Consider the following 19,520-nt stretch of genomic DNA (forward strand, 5'->3'; position numbering starts at 1 on the left):
TCTCAAAATCGATCTGGTTTTTTCTCCGTCTAGCGTGAGTGCATCTCCATCCATGTCGGCCAGGCCGAAGTGCAGATCGGGAAAGCCTGCTGGGAGCTGTACTGCCTGGAGCATGGGATCCAGCCCGACGGACAGATGCCGAGTGACAAAACCATCGGCGGGGGGGACGACTCCTTCAACACCTTCTTCAGCGAGACAGGGGCCGGAAAACACGTCCCTCGGACTGGGTTTGGGGATCTGGAACCAACTGTCGTTGGTATGGTTGAACAATTATGCACTTATTCTCAGAATAGTGAATCTGAATCTGACAGAATCTGCAAAAAAATAATAATCGGTGAACTTGTTATTTCTAGTTCATGTGCATTGCAACCTAATGTTAATTAGTTACAGGTGATTTTTAGCTAGCGATAACAATGCTAAACTAATGCTTAGCCAGCTAATGAGTCCTGGTATGTAATGTACCAATGTAATGTTAATGCGCGAGCACGCTGGGATGTGTCTGCAGACGAAGTCCGCACGGGGACGTACCGGCAGCTTTTCCACCCGGAGCAGCTGATCACTGGTAAGGAGGATGCCGCTAACAACTACGCCCAACTCCTCTACACCATCGTTAAAGAGATCGTGGACCTGGTGATGGACAGAGTTCGCAAGCTGGTTAGTGTTGTCATGATTTTATTAACAATTGATTGTGGTATTGCGCTTTAAACCTGTTAAAGGCCTGATTCACAAACCCTTCTGCCCTGTGATTTGACTGTCCCCAGTCGGACCTCATCTTCCACAGCTTTGGCGGCGGAACTGGCTCAGGCTTGGTCTCTCTGCTCATGGAGAGGCTGTCGGTTGAATATGGCAAAAAAAATCTAAGCTGGAGTTCGCCATTTACAGGTCTAAAACCTTATTTCTATCATACACAGTTACTACTTTGAATCCTCATCAACATGAGGACTCAACTCCTCGGGTATTGCAGTGCTTTGGGATCACCATTTCAGTAGATTATTTTATGAATTGCAGTAATTTATAATTTATTTATATTTCCTGGAATTAATATATCATGAATGAATGAATGAATGGTCTTTATTGTCATTGATATAGTACAGGTACCAACCAACGACAGTTGGGAGGGGGGGCTCCCCTGGTGCTAGGACCTGGTAGCCCTGGAGAAGGACTATGAGGATACCCCCTCATATTATGAGGACTATGAGTCGACTCTGTGGAGGGAGAAGCTGAGGAAGGGGACGAGTGACCCCACTCATTCAACACATTTTGCAGTGTTCTCTGCTGTTAATTATTAATAGGAGGTGGTGGCACCCTCTCAATGATATTTGGTCTTTTCTTTGATACTAACCTCTGAACTAAATCTGTTATTAAAGAAATAAATACAGTATAGCATGTCATGTTTATTTGCGTCCATGACATTTTTATTAAAATATTATTCACTTATTGTAAATCTTCCACACAGTGTTCTCTGCTGTTAATTATTAATAAAGTTCTGTTTTGTTCCCCCATATGTTATTTGTTATTTTTTATCACGTAAAAAGTTTATGTTAATTAGGTATTCAGCTTGGAGTTTATACTTAAAAACGTAATATATTATGTATATATCATAGTGTAATGACCTGTTTCTGTGATGGTGACAAAGAGGATAGGCCACAGAATGAAGAAAAAATCTTTAAGGGCTTTTGAGTCTGGGATAGGCACTGACCATCCAGCTACAGAGGACCAACACACTGGTGACAGTTAAAAATGTTTTTATTGGTTAGCATTGAATGTGGGTAAATTAGTGAGCTCACAATTTTTTCTATAATTTATACATGAAGCAACTACCAAGGGGCTTGGATAATATCCCAATAGTTTTAACCCATTTCTTTATCTTAGAAAAATGAGCTGTGGCTGTTTTCATGTGTCCTTAATCAACAATGATAAGGAAGGATATAAGGCAAACCTCTGGTTATAGGAGGGGCAGGGGTAGAGGTGCATGATTTAAGGATTATTTTGCTTAAAGAATACAAATGCCTATTAAACCAGGCCAGTTTTTACTTTTTACTGTCAAATTTAGTTGGAGGCACCTCAATCTTGCTCCCATTGTAGTGTGAGTGCTTTGTTCAGAGTCTGTTCTCTGAGATGTGCGGTCAGAAAACTTGCTCTCCGCCATCTAACCGACACAAACAAACATTTCAATCACCTACTTACCGGCAGGTAAGTCACACACAGTCATATGTGACCAATCTCAATATCCTTTAGAGTACACAATCAAAAGGTAAACAAACACATTTCATATTAATATGGGTTAAGAATGTCCTTTTACACACATATAGTACTGCATCCAACTCCATGTCTCGTGTAAAACAGTTTCTGGGTGATTGTGTGGACAGTATTGAACACTTTGTGTGGACATCAGACAAGAAGACATGCATAAAAACATGATTTAACATGGGTGTCAAATGGGAAATTGTGGCATCACCAGTTTCAGTATTTTTCAATACTTTCCACCACTTGGATTTCTTAAGACTTTTGATATGTTATGAAGGACATATCCATGAGACTAGGACAGTTGAAAGAGTTTCTGTTGCAATTTGTCTGAGGTCATATTGTATAATGCCTGTACTAAAATGTTTTATACTGTATATTTCTATGTATTTTGTATTTTGAATTTTGTAACTTTTTAAAAAATTATTATTTGTTGTACGGCGACCTTGAGTGCCATGAAAGGCGCCTTATAAAATAAATGTATTATTATTATTATTATTATTATTATTATTATTATTAAAAGGATAGATGGAGAGAGGTCGTCCCTTTTTTCTATGACGACACCTGAAAGCCTGTGTCGTTTTATTCTCGAACGTGATTGGTCGCCTTCAATGTTAGAATGACAGCAAATCAAGATGGCGGAGGGCAATAGAGAAAAGTGATGAGGACAGGACAACAAATGATACAACTAGCTTCAAAATAGACATTTATTCACATTTTTATTGTCCATATTGTTCACTAGGATATTCTCGAACACATTGATAAACTGGTCAGATGTGTGCTGAGGGAGCACAGAGTGTGCACCTCGGCTGAAGATATTGTGTTAGCCAGCGTTAGTTAGCTAGCTAGCTCGCCAGTTGACTCTCTGCGGAAGAGACACATTTCAGCTAAAGGCAGCAAGACAACGTAGCTAGCTAAACTACCGAGCCAAGCGAGGGTTTTTGGAGCTGATTCAGTGATAGTCTGTTTTTTTGCAAATTCGGTCAATTTATACAAGGCAAAGATATCGTTGTTTTCTAACTGTACATTGAGTTAGCTTAGCTGGCCATTATTCGTATCCGAGTTGGGCTAGCCAGCCAGCCAGCCAGCTAGCAGAGTAAAGTGCCGTCAGCTTCAGTGAGAATTGAGCTGATTGACATTTGATCTGACGACATGGCTCACACACACTCTCCCGTTCAGACTGGCCTGTCCGGGATGCAGGTAAGTCAGTTCACCATCTGGTTAATATATCACACGTGTCAAGTTACTGACTAGTTATTATTACAATGACTTAGTACTAGGCGTGGGTAAAATCATTGTGATGTTCACATGGATTATTTTACGCGTGTGTGTGTGTGTGTGTGTGTGTGTGCGCGCGTGTGCGTGTATGGATGCGTGACTGTGTGTCTCTGAATCTCAGTTAATTAGCTCGAAGTAGTTGTGGTAAGACATTGTTGCATTATTTCTATCCGAAAATAATCTTCGGCCCAGTGATGATGACTCCGATCTATGAGCAGAGATGTGACCAGATTGGCCTCGTGTGGTGCTGTCTGTCTGTCTTACTGCCAGTCATGGGTAGTAAGACAGACAGCATCTCCCGTCATTGCTACCTGTCAATTATTTTAGGTCTAGTAATTAGGCTATAGCCAAAAAAAAAGCAGACTAATGTGGAGTGTGATCCACAAATCCTGATGCACCATGTCAACAAATGTTTTGTTTTAGTTGTGCACTAAACCACACTTCATTTTTTAAGAAGTAGGCTACATAAGTTGTAGAACAACACATTTTTCATTGGTGTTATTGTTATCAGAACAGCAGTATTCTGATCCAAGAGCTCTTTATTTAGGCTAATGTGTTGGAAATAGACCTGGTTGGGTTGGTTGGGACCTGGTTACAACTTAGCCAAATTATAAATAAGCTCTATTGAGGGGGAAAAAACATAACACATGTATGCATGTTTCTGAGACATCTGCCAATTGTGCGGCAACAGTGAAAATAATTTCAGCTTAAAACATACTTGGAATTTTTCAGTGCAGCCAGCCGAACAAAAGCACTTCCAGTAGATGACTTATTGCAAACTAGGTCACTTGGTCATTTCCCCATTTAGACAATGGACATATGACTGGGAATTTCATGGACCAGCGTAGCCTTAGGGTGCATGAATAGAGACATGTTTCACCACGTACACTGCTGTCCTCTCTTGAATACTGACAACCTGGTTCATCCTCAGCCAAACATGGGGTGGAGTAAGGAGAGCAGAGGGAGATGTGGAGTGTCTCTATATGGGGGTGGGCGGAGCCGATGAGCCTCAGGGTGCAGGCTGACTGCAGTAGGCCACACAATTGGGTGGTGCAGCTGGGAGAGGATCAAACGCATGCTTTTAGAGGGAGGTTCAGGCAGCTTTAGCAGTCGTGATAAACCTGCTGACTGTTGTAACAGCAAGTGAGTTCCCAGCATGTGGAATCTGTGCTCACAGTGCTCGTGTTGGTTTTCCCCATTGTCACTACAAAGGTCAGATGATTTTCACCAGGATGACCACTCTGGTGTTGTGGCAGGCTTTTGTTTGCTATGTTTTGCTGTGCTTTAATCTTCTTCACTCTCCCCATAACAGTCTCAACATCTTCTGTGCTATTGTCTGTCTCCCCCTCTAGTTTCTGTCTGTACACTAAATAAAAGAAAAATAGATTATATATAGAGGCTAATAGACATTATGTTCTTGTTGTGGAAGGATACATTTGAAATTGAATGTGGAAACTGGTTGCTAAGTGTTTTGGTCACACATTAGGAGCAGATTTACGAAATTCTCTAGTGGATTTTGATGGAAGCAGTAGCATATCTTGTTAATTAAGCCATAATTGTTAATGTATCTCAAGCAAATCAAGCTACTTGACTCACAAGAATTTCCCTTATGGGTATCAAAATAGGCCTACGCAGGCAGGGAAGTGAGATTGATGAAATCATTATGCCTCCATTGAAATTAATTGGACAGTGGACACCATTCCCTGATAAAACAGTATACATGACTGGAACATGTTCCTTCACCGTATTTTAGTCATGCAAATTATGGAACGACGTATTGAACTGCAACAAACAGGCTCATGCGTCAGGCTGTTAATTGTTGCTGTGCAGGAAGAGAAGTATGAAGAGCATCGTTCCCTCCTTTGTGGGCCATGGGGAAAATTAGGGTCATTTAGCCTAGTCAGAGCAGAGGTTGTATTTTTTCACTGTACATATGCTCCAAGCTATTCACTCTCCTATTGTCTCACTGTTGATATTCATGTGTGTGTGTGTGTGTGTGTGTGTGTGTGTGTGTGCGCGTGCGCGAGGTGCTCCACAATCTGACTGGGCAAGGTGTAAAGTCCTAGTACATACAGTACCTATAGACAGTCATCATACACCTTCACCTTTTCGACATTTTGTTGTGTTATAGACTCAATTTCTAATTGATTAAATACAAAAAACATCCACACACAATACCCCATAATGCCGAAGTGAAAACAAGTTTTTAGAAATTTCTGCAAATTCATGAAAATTTAAACACAGAAATACCTCATGTGCATAAGTATTCATACCCTTTGCAATGACACTCCTAGAATTAGCTAAAATGTAATCAACAAATCACTCAGGTTGAATTGATGCATCTTAATGCAAGGATAATAGTTCATGTCATTTTGGAATCAACAATATCTTTGTTTTTATAGGGTCTCTCTGATTTGCATAGGAATCAATTACGGTACACACTGTGTGGATCAGGCTGTGTCATTACATAAACAATTACAATTAAAAATGACAATTTCGTGTATTAAATACATTTTAAATGTAGTCTACCTACCGGTATAACACAACAAAATGTGGAAAAAGTGAAGAGGTATGATGAGTTGGATAGAGCCGTAGGCCTCACATTTTTGCCACAACATGATAGAAACTGGTAATCCTGAACAGTATCAGAGAGAACATGTGAAAGACTGCTTTGTTTGTCAACAAGGCAAAAAATGAAATCCATGGGATTAGTGGTGCTGTTATGGGTGTTACTGCATGAAAGAAACTGCATGAATTTTAAAGGGGTCGCCTATACTGATCATGTTATATTGCTTGCAGCTTTAGGACTACACTACAAAGCTTTGACCCCCGATGTCAGATTCCTTTGTATTAGCATTCCATGACTGGCCTAGTGAAGCATAAGGAACTAAATGCGGGGCTAATATTCTTGCTATGTATGTAACAGTGTAGGGCTAATTGTGAAATGCTTGCAAAGGTATTCTGTAGCCTAGGCCCAGGCTGTGTGTTCACACACGACAAGGTTGTAAATGCATAGCTTGAGGGCCTTGCACAACATAATTACCTTTAGGAGTGAGGCACCTTTGGCTTTGCAACCTCCTAGTGCCTGGCGAACACATTTCACAGTGAGTCTGGCCTGGTTGATGTGAGGTAAAGTGTGCTGCACTTAACCTTGAGTCTTCTATCATAACATAAGGCCAAGGTCTACGTCAGAATGCCATCAAGCCTACATAGCAGATGTCATAAATAGACATGACCGCCACACTGATGTCAAGTTAAGATATGTCTCTTGACACAAACTGCTTTCGTTTTTTACCTCGTCACTCTGAAATGAAACTATTTAGCCTATACTTAGGATCGAAACCAATGAGCTATAACAATTGCTCACATAAGTCTAACTTTCTTAAAATAGCCACGGCCTAGATTGTTTTATCTGTAAAACAAATGTATTAAACAATTGATTAAATGGCATTGCTCTGTCTGTGTCCTTTTACCTGCCTGCTCTCTGTTTTCACTCAACTCTCTCTCTCTCTCTCTCTCTCTCTCTCTCTCTCTCTCTCTCTCTCTCTCTCTCTCTCTCTCTCTCTCTCTCTCTCTCACAGAATTATAAAGCTGATCCGGAGGAGTTCTTCACCAAGTTGGAGAAGATAGGGAAAGGCTCTTTTGGAGAAGTTTTCAAAGGCATTGACAATCGGACTCAGAAGGTTGTGGCAATTAAGACTATTGACCTTGAGGAGGCAGAAGATGAAATTGAAGACATTCAACAGGAAATCACAGTTCTCAGCCAGTGTGACAGTCCTTTCGTAACAAAATACTATGGATCATACCTCAAGGTAAGCTGTTAGGCATGTCAACAACAAATGCACTAGTCCAAATATCGTGCAGTGCTTAATGGTTTATGCTTGGTGTGGTTTTGGTGTCAGTGTGTTTATGCAAACAGACTTACAATTACAGACAACTGTATTTGGGTCAATAAATCATTCATACAGACGATGGTTCAAGGCTCCCATGAAATCTGTCTGAGAATTATGGCATGGTTTGACAGGCAATATATGTAAAGACAGTAAAACCATGAAAAACTCTCTGTGGAGACCCTTTGTTGACTGTGTGGGATTGCATTATGTCCCCACCACACTTGGTTGGAAACCGTACGTATTAAATTAATGTGGAGTATGCTTACATGGCGCTTAAGTGGCTCTTACAGAGCGTGTAGTGTTTGTGGTACTTAAGGACAGTGGACTGTTGGCTCCAGTTGTGCTGGTGGGTGGATGTGGAGGAAAGAGGCTTGCGTGCGTGACAGAGGCAGGCAGCAGGTGCTACTCTAGGGGCCGGTTTCTCAGACGAGGTTTAAGCCTAATCCTAGACTAAAAAGCATCTTCAATGGAGATTTTGCATTGAAAGTGTGATTTAGTCCAGGACCAGGCTAAGCCTTGTCTGTGAAACCGGCCCAATGTCTCAGAGTGCTGCCTTTTAAACACCCACCATCTGCTCTCGCAGAGACCTAGGATGCCTCACAGACTGAAAGTCGTTCTCAGGACTGAAGAACCCTGCACCAAGAAACAGCCTAGCTGTTTACTCACACCTAGCTAATACTCACACTCAGCCAGACTGTTAACCTGTAGCCTAAAACTATGTCTTCGATAAATGTCATAGATTGAGATGCTGCTGATTTGTTGATGCAGTTTATGGTATAAAATGCTGGGTTCTATAATGCACTTGGTTTCCACTCTTTGATTGTCATGGCATAAGCCTATGTAAACTTACTTGTAAACATTGAACAGCAAACAAACATACTCATTAAGCTTGTAATTGTGCCAATTGCGCAACAACTAGACCTGATCATAATGAATTCCACTGTATAGACAAAATATCTCGCCCATATGAAATCACTCCATTAAATACAGATGCACTCATAATTCAGATTATTGTGCAATATAAAAAAATCAAAACGACAGCATGTGCAGCATCTGAGCACCCCAAACTTACCCCAGTCATCTGCTCACCTGAGTCATATATATCCCAACTGTATGACGGATGTGATGACAAAGTCGTTTTCTAGACTTGGAGGAAATGTGCTCATTCTGAAAAACTTTGGTACGGGTTCTTTCGGGCGGTTGAATGAATGAATGGACTTTATTGTCATTGCTACAGTACAGGTACCAAACAACGAAATTTAGGAGGGGTGGCTCCCCTGGTGTTAGGAAAGGGGGAAAAAAAAAAACGTAAAAAAAAAAATTCACAAGAAGGGAAGGAGCTGGTTTACATAAATAAAGGCTATGTACACAATCCACTGTACTATACTGTACAGATAGACGACTAGGGTTGTCATATTGCACAATAGTATTGTTTCACGTTATTTAAAGTGTCACAGTTTGCAGGCTTGAAATGTACATGTTTGTGCCTCAGCACTACACCTGATTTTTTCAGTCCAGCAGCTGCCATACAATCCGTCCAGACTGTCCAGGGCCCAGAACTTAGGTCTTTGCTGTGTTCAGGGCCTGGACGGCCCTGTGGTAGAAGCTGTTCTTCAGTCTGTTTGTCTTAGCGGCCAGGGTCCTGAACCGCCTTTTCGAGGGCAGCCTGGTAAAGTGTACGTACCCAGGGTGGGTCGGGTCCCTGGAGATCTTGGAGGCCTTCCTGAGACAGCGTGTGTTGTACAGCTCTTCCAGAGAGGGGAGGGGGGCGCCGGTGATCTTCTGTGCTGTTCTCACGACTCTCTGTAGCGCATTTCTCTCCGCTGTTGTGCAGCTGGAGAACCAGTTGCAGATGCCGTAGGTGAGGATGCTCTCCACTGCGCCGCGGTAAAAGGTCACCAGTATCTCCTGCTTGCTGTGTTCCTTCCTGAGGCATCTCAGGGTGTATAGCCGCTGTTGTGCCCTCTTGATGGTGCCTTTTGTGTTGTCCTTCCAGGTCAGGTCATCCCGCATGTGCGTCCCCAGGAATCGGAGGGTTGAGACTCTCTCCACGCTCTCTCCGTCGATGAGCAGGGGCTGGATCTCGGACTTTTTCCTTCGCATCTGTACCGAACGAATACAGTGTTGTACTGCATGTGCAAAACTTTTTGGAAGTAATCTCAGGTGGTGTGTTCGTAAATCGCCGGAGCGCACACTGGGTTCTACGTCGTAGAGCAAGTAATTTGATTGGACTAGAGGCATTCAATGAGCGCTGATCAGATGTCCAGAGCGTATTTACGAAGGCACCCTTAGCCAGTACGCATGCGCACACAGAGCAATAGTAGTAGTAGTTTTTTACCAGTCGTACCGGTCGTTACGCAGTTAAACTAGAGCTTGAAGTTCCTCCAGCATCCGTTACATCTCCTGTTTGGGAACATTACGGTTTCTCAGTTACATACAATGACGATGGACAAAGACAGGTGGATCTGACCAAAGCTCTATGCCGGCATTGTTCAATTACGATCGGGTATGTGGCTGACAATATGTCAAACTTGCATATATAGGGGTATTTTTTCTTCAGTTAACACAGATATTGTGATGTATTGTTGATGAATTGTCTTACAATGTATCGATTATCGCTGTACCGTGATACTATCGCTATCGAAGGCAAAATATTGTACGGTTATCGATACATGAGTTACCTTGAGATTCCCACCTCTAGTATTATCCCTGCAGGTCCAGACTTTAGTCTTAAAACATTCATACTATTTTTTGGGGCCATGCAGTACTGCATCACGGTTGGTTAGAAGAAAAAAAAAGTTTTAAAAATACTAAATAGTTTTAGTACATGAACATTTATGTGCATACTTATCTCATATCTGGATTGTTAAGTGTGTGTATCTGTCCATGAAGAAGCTGTATGTCATGTGTGCATCAGCATCTGAAACATTGTGAATTAGGGCTGCACGATTAATCGATTTTAAATCGAAATCGCGATTTGAAATGATGCGATTAGCTAATCGCAAAGCCTGCCTGATTTTTTTTTTTTTGCTATTTAGCAGACGCTTTTAATCCAAAGCGATTTACAATTACGAATTACAGGGACATTCCCCCTGGAGTAACTGAGGGCTAAGTGCCTTACTCAAGGGCACACTAGTAGTGGTGTGGTTTCAGGCGGGATTTGAACTCACACAACCTTCCGATCACAAGTCCAACTCACTAGACCACCACTACCCGTATGGGATACGTCATACAGCGCGTCGGATTCAACGTCAATGAACGTCAACGTCAATGAACGTCAACAATGGACGTGAACGTCAATGAACGTCAACGTCAATGAACGTCAACAATGAACGTCAACAATGGACGTGAACGTCAATGAACGTCAACGTCAATGAACGCACACCAACAACATCGCACGTGAAACGCCCACGTTTCGGTAGCTAGCAACATTCATGGTGGATAATGGCTTCAGCAGAACCAGAAGCAACGTTGGACGTTTTAGTCCCGAAGAAAAGCAGCACTTCTGTTGTGTGGAAGTATTTCGGATTTAGGACGACTGATGTGCAACAAAAACAGGTGTTGTGCACGACCTGTCGTGGAACAGTCGCTACATCCAGAGGCAACACCACAAACCTATATCAGCACTTGTGGGGGTGCTAGAGGAGGGAGCCTCTAAGTCCCCTGAAGACGTACAAACAAACTGCACGTTGATACGACCTTCCTAGCCGGAGATATGGCCACACTTTACAAAAACTTCTTTTTTTTTTTTTTTTTTTTTTTGCTATTTAAAAAAATAATAATCGCAAATTAATCGCAATCGCGATATCTGTCCAAATAATCGCAATTCGATTTTTTCCCCAAATCGTGCAGCCCTATTGTGAATGTTACCAGCTAGAAGACACGTCTCCTGACATCAGCCTAGAGTGCTCTGTCTGGTGGAGGGTATTGAGAGCTTGTGTGTTCCTCTTGTGTCTTCTCTCACTAAGGGATTGCTTGTTTCCCTCCCTAAGACGGACGGATTTGCTCCCATGTGAAGAGCTCAGTGAAGTGCTCATTAGTTCTGCCCCACATACTGTACAGTTGTGTTATGGGTTCCATATGAAATGACTATGCTCCCATACTGAGGATAAGTGCTGGTGTGTGTGCCTGGTGTGACTGCTGTGCTGTGTCCTCTGTTCTCAACAAAGAATGAATCAAAGTTGGTTGATATTCAATAAGGCTTGGGTGGAGACAGATTTGTGGATCATAAGGACTTGTGTCTACAATAGTCATAATAATAGTTCTATAAAGAAGCCTCGGCCTATATGATGATCATGTGATGTACGACGTCCTCATTCCGGGTCGTTCTATGACTTGAGGCTTAAGTCTGCTTAAGTGAAATACCGTACTATGATCTCTTTCAAACTGCTGCAAGTGTAGAATGTGTAATTCCGCTGTAGGATGACTTTCTCAGCCTCAGGCTTATACTAACCTACTCATGAAAAACCAGAGAGTTCATGGTGCTTAATTTCCCCCTTCAAAGTACATTAACCATGGTTTATTATCGAACTGCACTTGGTCCTGGAATCTTTATGCTGTTATTGACGCATAACATATCTATGTCTAAGGTGATCACTCATATGGCCAGGTGTGCTGATTGGTCGCCCCATGCTCACTGGGGGTAGGGATTGCTGAGGTGCTTGATTTTAGTGTGCAGACATATGAACTAGGAGGACTATGCACTGAAGGTTCGGCCACCGAAATTATTTGGCCTGAAAAAAAATGCACATTCGATGTTCGGCCGAATGTGTGAAAAGACAGAATGTTTACCGAATACAAGACAGGTTTTTTTATGACGCGATCAAACATAAACAGTGCAAGCAACCCATGCTGTTCTGTGAATGAGACGAGCATTTGCAGTTAAAAATGACATAAATCCAGCGAGTGCAACGCTTGTGGAAAATACGACCGCCAGAGTTTTTTTTCCGAGAGCTGGAGGCAGCAAGAAATATGACGGAGACGGCCGCCTCATAATTCTCTATGCAGGAAAAACCCTGCTACTATTCGGCGGTAAACCTTCAGTCTTCTCACGCATTCGGCCGAATACCGAATGTACTTCTTTTGCTGCTATTCGGCCTAATACATTCGGTGGCCGTACCATCCCTAGTACCGGTATATACAATTTCAAACAAGTAATTTGTTGAATAAATAAAAAGCTTGAATGAAAAGCTAAATGTATTTAATGTATGCAATGGTACAAAAAATTGCTAAATAAATGAGAAACACTCGGTATTCGATATTCGGTTTCCCTAATTTCGGTTTCGGCTTTAGCCAAGACTTTTTATTTCGGTGCATCCCTACTATTAACATGTTTGAATTACCAGCACAGTGAAAGTGAATAGAGACACTATTAGTATTAGTGTCTTTGCATTGAAAACAATTGTTTTATAAGCTCATATTCTGATAAATCATGCAGTCTGGTTTGTTCAACATGTGGCCAGATTTACTAGGTAAGGTAGCTTGCTAGCTAGCTAGGATGATACATTTAGATGTAGGGTTACTTGGCAAGTACTCTAAGTTAACTAACTATATATATTTAAACATAATGTTATATAAAATACTAAATGAATATCATTTAAAAAATAACTATATATATATTTATTTAAAATACTAAATGATGAAAATAATAACTCATCACATTTTTGCAGGGAAGTAGGAGCAATGCACAAATACCCAATAAGATAAGATAATAAGAGGGAAACAATTTCTTGACTATTCCATGATCTCCTCCACTTTCTTTCAGTATGATCCAAAACCATCGGCCTAACTGCAGGTCTAGGCTATATTTTTTGTCAATGGTTCTCCACAGTAACAGTGTCCTCCCTTTGTTTTCAGGATACAAAATTATGGATTATTATGGAATATTTAGGGGGAGGGTCAGCTCTGGATTTGGTAAGTAGTTTTATTTACCCAATCCCAAATGGACCCTGTGAGTACGTTAATTCAGTAAGACCTTTTTAGACAAGCATTCCTTCTTTTCCAGTTGGAGCCTGGTGCCTTGGATGAAACCCAGATCGCTACAATACTCAGAGAGATCCTGAAGGGGCTTGAGTACCTGCATTCTGAAAAAAAGATCCACAGAGATATCAAAGGTATTGAGCAATGCAGTGGCCAAAGGTGTTAGTACAGTTTATCATATTTTTATGTTTAGGTTAATGATACATTTGAGAAGCTATGAGGCGTGAGTTGCCTGAAGACTTAAGTTGAACAGCTCAACATTGTGAATCTCATGGCCTGTATGTGTTTTTTTATCCCTCCCCACAGCCGCTAACGTCTTGCTATCGGAGCAGGGAGATGTGAAGCTGGCAGACTTTGGAGTGGCAGGCCAGTTAACAGACACACAGATAAAGAGGAACACATTCGTAGGCACTCCCTTCTGGATGGCACCTGAAGTCATAAAACAGTCTGCCTATGATTCAAAGGTCTGAATGATTCCAGTCTACCTCTGTGAATTGAAGGTTATGATGGAACGTTAGTTCATAGGTGCACCTTGTATAGCAAAGGCATGTAGGAATGTCCAAAAATATTGAATCCTAACTGTATGTTGCGATGGAGTCATGTAGCCTATGGTAATATGTTTAGTTCTCTTGAGGACTGTATAAAGGTGTTGCAGAAGTAGCGTGGGCCTCTGCTCTCTTACCTCATGTGAGCTCATTCTGAGCCAGTGGACACAAATGGAAATGACGCATTAGGAACAGCCACAACATGCTGCTATGAGTCACCATACTGCTAACCAAAAACACCACACTCTCCTCCTGGCTTTGACAGACGTTCCTTAAATGGAATCTTAAAGCATTCAGCACCCATTTATAGTTAATGGGGCTCTTATAGTGCTTGTAACGTCATTATCAGTGTTGTTATTTCTTTTTAAGTTGAAAGGTGAACAGTGGAAGTATGGCACTTATGTCTTAGTTCCTCAAATATTCCTAAGTGTGTTTTTGTGAAATTGTGTGTGTTTTTACAGGCAGATATCTGGTCGCTAGGCATAACAGCGATAGAGCTGGCCAAAGGAGAGCCGCCCCACTCGGAGCTCCACCCTATGAAAGTCTTATTCCTCATCCCAAAGAACAACCCGCCCACACTGGAAGGAAACTACAGCAAACCACTCAAAGAATTTATAGAAGCCTGTCTGAACAAAGAGCCCAGCTTTGTAAGTAGAGTTTGGAGAGGAATTGAGTTCAAATGTGACATTAGTTCAGCTGATATAAATATGTGAAGCATATTTCTCTGTAGTGCTATCCACCGTCTGTGTACAGTAGACATTGCCTTGTACGTATCAAATCATAACACTGCTCGTGCTCCCTCCTCCTCCTCAGAGGCCAACTGCCAAAGAGCTGTTGAAACACAAGCTGATCATACGGCACGCCAAAAAGACGTCATACCTTGCAGAGCTGGTCGATAAGTACAAGAGGTGGAAAGCAGAGCAGTCTCGGGATGACTCCAGCTCAGAAGAGTCGGACTCGTAAGTCATGTCGATGAGCATTGTCAATCTATCCTTCACGATCTCTCGTGTTATTCAGCAGAATATGTTGAGACCATTCACTCAGAATGGGTTGGTTTACCAGCTTGTATGTAGGGAGAGAAGTTTTGTTACAGAAGTGTGTTTTCTTGGGTAGGCTTGTGCTGTGTGTTTTTGTGAGGTTGCTAAAAGGTTATCACAATGTCAGGGAGCAAGACGGCCAGGCGTCTGGAGGCAATGACTCTGGAAATGATGACTGGATCTTCAACACCATCAGGGACCCCAAGAAATATCTGAATGGAGTGGCCCAGCTTGATGAGCTGGAGAGGAACAAGGTAGGAGAGCCCTAGTAAATGCTACATCGCACTAGTGAATGCTACAGGCCCATGCAACATCACACAGTCAGTCAGATCAGAGATCCAAATGAGATTAGTTGACCAAAAATTCCTTCTTTTCTGTTTGTTCCACATACTCACATTGTGTATTCTGACTTGAGCACATAGCATTTTCACAGGGGATGCTTGCTCGTTTCAGTTTTAGTTTGCACCTAAACCAAAACCAAAAGTTTTTCAGGAAGTGGTTATAGGGCGTTTTCATGTGGGGTCTCTGTTCCATGTTTTGCAGGTGCAACATTTATGGTTGAGTTGATTCTAGAAATTGCCTGATTGCCTGGAGTGTACTTGGCAGCTTTTTCTTTTAACTGCAATTGTACTTGAAAATAATGATTTGGGTCACTTCAATCATTGACTGAGACATGTGCTGATGCTCAATACTTGTCCTTGATGAGTTCTCCCATTTCCCTTAAATGTTCTTTTCAGGAGCAAGACAGTCCAAAGAGGCCTTTGTCACAGAGCATTTCTACTATCATTACCCCTTTGTTTTCTGAGGTAAGAGCATTATATTCATGTTCATTATTAAATGTTTTATATGTTTGTTTGATGAATTTGTGACTATTCTAGGCTACAGCCACACTTGCCCCTATATTTTGTTGATCAGCTAAACCATGTCCCACTCCCTTGCAGTTGAAAGAGAAGCGCGCGGCCAGCAATGGCAAGCCTGAGGGTGTGGAGGAGCTGAGAGAGGCCATATTCCTGGCAGAGGACTCGTATCCTGGGATCTCTGACTCCCTGGTGTCTGAACTAGTGCAGAGACTTCAGAGGTAACGGCAGCGCAGACTGGGATTGTTTCTCACTCCTCCATCTAGATTGTTCATCATACATTTGATGTGCCTTTGCTCTTGCAGGTTCTCTCAACCCAGGGCCGCCTCCTCATCCCACTGAGAAGTACTATGTCCAGTGAACCTCCTCACCTCCCACCCTTCTGGCAGCAGTCAGGCCATCGCCTCTGACATCAACAGCCAATATGAAGTCTCCCAGGAAGGTCTCCACCACTCATTCAGCCTAAAGCCAACGTCCACCTGCTCTGTCGCTCTATTTGTCCATGCAAACCTATTGGGGAGAGTTGTATTGGGGACGGTCAGTGGTCTGTAGATTAACTGCCACTGACCTCCACCTGCTGTAAGGCATCTCTTCTCAATACCGTCAACACGAGTGCAGTTTATTTTAGCAGGGAGCTGTCACGATCCCTCTGAAAGGACCATTGATACAAAATATTGTGGAGGCTTATTTCTTAGGGTGTGTTATGGGTAGCCTTTCAGAGAGTGTCTAACTTCTGTGTGTGTGTGTGTGTGTGTGTGTGTGTGTGTGTGTGTGTGTGTGTGTGTGTGTGTGTGTGTGTGTGTGTGTGTGTGTGTGTGCGCGTGTGTGTGAGGGTGTGTGAGCATCTCCCTTGATATCCTGTGAAATGTGCAGTGGAGATTGATGCTATGGAGATTGCAGCATTCTTTTGAAAACTCAGGTATCCTGCTTTAAGTGTATGGGGTCCTCTGGGAGATGGAGAGAGCTCTTGTTGGATGGCTGTACAAACGTGTAAATAGACTCATTTTTACAGAAATTGAGAAGTACAGTAATGGAGTGTACGTAAAGGAATCACTGTGTATAAAATGGCCAAATGCTTCTGTAGATACAGTTAGAAAAGGTAAATATTTAAAGAGAGGCCATAACTGAGATTGCCTTGCCTTTATCACTTGTTCTTTTGTTCTTTTGTATTTCAATCTTGGATTTCTTCTTGTTTTAAAACATTTTCTTCAAGGACTTATCTATTCTATAGAAATGGTTGACCTGTCCTGTTTTCATGTTGGTTGATACTCTGTTTATTAAATGCTCTTGATCTTTGATTTCACACTCCATAGTATGGCTGTCATTGCAACGCAGATGATGCCATGAAAACTAAACGCTGGACCACATCAAACCTTCTCCAGTCTACACACTGGATGCTATGTTCCCAGACCCATTTCCATGAGTTTTAGATGAGGATTCAACCATCCTCTCATTTTACATAGCAGTAAGTTCAACTACTTCATCCTCAACAGACTCAAGTCTTCCTGGGAACTGCAGTGGTACAATATATTTCTTCAGTGTACCAACAGCTTGAATTGCACTTCGAAACAAATGCCTTTTATTGTAGCCATAAGACAGTAGCATGAGAATTATTGTATAGGTATGTGTCATGCTAAATACAACAACTGTCCACCTGAAGCAGCACTGCTCGGACTCCATGGAGTTATGCCCTGTAATTTGGATTGATGCACATGAGGTTTAGTTGAACAGTTGAACAATTCACAGTGCATAATACTATATGACATCGCTGCTTGTAGAATATAAAAAGTAGCATAAAGCCAGCAGCCATTGGGAAACTGACTACACTTCTCTGCTGCTAATGACTGTAGTTTCAAATGAATGTGCATGAGAAAAATCACTCCTATAAACTGACCCTGCACAGTATGCGTTGTAGCATACTACAGGACTGGAAGAACAAGATGTCCTGGACCGTTAGTGTTAAAATCAGCCTTAGCATCTTTGCAGAGTGTGGTGTAGAGTCTCACAGCTTTAAAGATTTGAGCCAAGCGTTTTCTTTTTTGGCCAAGTTGAATTTGTCCTCTTTTGTAATTGGTAGAAATCCTGCAGCTATCAAGACATGTATGCAGCAATAACGATTCAAATAAGGGAATCTTAGCCACGGTGGCTTTTAATCGCAAGCCATGACAGCATGGAAAAATGAACAATTGATTTACACAAATGTTTGAGAGTTTAAACTGCATATTTATACTTTACATGTGGTCAGCTAGCTGATACAGTTTCATTAAGAATACCAATTCAAAACTACAGTTGGTCTCCAAATGGGTTTCAGCTGTTAAAAGGAACCTTTCCTTCAGGACAATTATTTTCTTTTCTATGTTAAGCCCAGATTGAGCTTGTCGTTAGTGTATGTTTTTCCTCTTAAGTTTTGGGCATTGGGGTTGAAGTCGCCTGCATAAAATTAGTCCAAAATCCAAATGCAATCAAGTTGAATAGCCCTCTTTTTAATCCTCTTCCTTGATACTCAAATACATCCTTGGGTTTTCTGTCTCAATAGCAAGTTATTTTCGAGTGCACTAGACAGCATGTAGATACATATTTTTTCGTTTTCGTTTTACTCATTAACTAGGAGAGAAAAACAAAAACATTCCCACTATAGCATTCAATTACTTGACATAATTCAAATGATACCTTGTTTGTATCCTATTCTGTTGAACTGTTTGCCAACAATTGACTGAACCTGTGTTTCTTTCCATTTATCCCATTTTTTGTCACATGAAAGTGCCATGTATTTTCTCTCCCTTTTCTTTCCTGATTTGTAATTTGCACCTTGTGGAGACTGTCCAGTTTGATTCATTATCTGTGTTGCACTTTGTAAGCGTTTCTTAAGGATTTAAGGAAAAATGGTACTTGGCCATGATTTGATGTTGTCATTTCTTACATGATTACTACTGTACCTTTTGTGAGTATGGCAATAAAGCAGTGAGGTCATCAGGACACATTTCTCAGCACAGGTATATTCTATGGAACAAGACTATTTTTATAACTCAAAAGAACAGTATTATAGCATAGAATGAATACAATCTGGTTTGTTTATTGTTATTAATGATGGGATAGCTATCACATTATAAAATGTAAATTTCATTTTCTGTAACATTGCTGACAGTTTATAGTCCTGTATATAATCCTTGCTTATGTCACTCAACTCCAAGGTATTGGACTCCTTGTAAGCTTTCAAGTGATTAAGAAAAATAACAATCTAATGCAAATTAAAAAACAAAATTGGTTCTTTGTGTGGTGTGCAATTGTTTGACCAGTACTATGAATATTGCAACAGCAGTCAGAGTGCAAATGCTGATGCTGGTTGCATGAACAGTATTATGCACTCTGTTAAATTCCTCAAGGGGTTATACCCCTTACAGTTCAAGGGACAAAAACCACAAGGCTGTTAGTCATCAATTAAGGTATGCTCTTATTGCAATGTCAGAATGTGTGTGCCTTTTGGAACAGATCTGACGGTTGATTCATCTGCTGTTGAATGACAGTGACGCCAAGCAGGCTAGGACAAACCTCTTCCAAATAGCCTACCTTTTTCTCAAGTTATAATTGACCAACATGTCAATCGGCTTTAAAAATCTCAAAGCTCGATAAATATTTGGTTGCCAGTTGAGGGAAATAAAAACACGACACAGCCAATGTCAGCGAATA

At 41.5% G+C, this 19,520-nt stretch overlaps 1 protein-coding gene across 2 annotated transcripts; it reads left to right on the forward strand.

Moving 5' to 3' along the window:
• Positions 1 to 3,195: 3,195 nt before the first annotated feature.
• Positions 3,196 to 19,073, forward strand: stk24a (serine/threonine kinase 24a; the record flags this gene model as incomplete). 2 transcript variants are annotated; one of them, XM_080535649.1, is made up of 11 exons in its annotated part: positions 3,196 to 3,444; positions 7,104 to 7,334; positions 13,272 to 13,328; positions 13,420 to 13,528; positions 13,701 to 13,858; positions 14,401 to 14,586; positions 14,753 to 14,898; positions 15,104 to 15,230; positions 15,714 to 15,782; positions 15,918 to 16,054; positions 16,139 to 19,073. In XM_080535649.1, exons 1-11 carry the CDS (start codon positions 3,397 to 3,399, stop codon positions 16,173 to 16,175), a joined length of 1,305 nt encoding a protein of 434 aa, XP_080391775.1. In that variant the 5' UTR covers positions 3,196 to 3,396. The 2 variants fall into 2 exon arrangements, with proteins under 2 accessions (XP_080391775.1, XP_080391776.1); XM_080535650.1 differs by lacking the exon at positions 16,139 to 19,073 and having other exon boundaries at positions 15,918 to 16,058.
• Between the last annotated feature and the right edge of the window lie 447 nt (positions 19,074 to 19,520).

This window comes from Nansenia antarctica (assembly GCF_963989245.1).
Source record: "Nansenia antarctica genome assembly, chromosome: 7".
In the NCBI taxonomy this organism is placed as follows: domain Eukaryota; kingdom Metazoa; phylum Chordata; class Actinopteri; order Argentiniformes; family Microstomatidae; genus Nansenia; species Nansenia antarctica.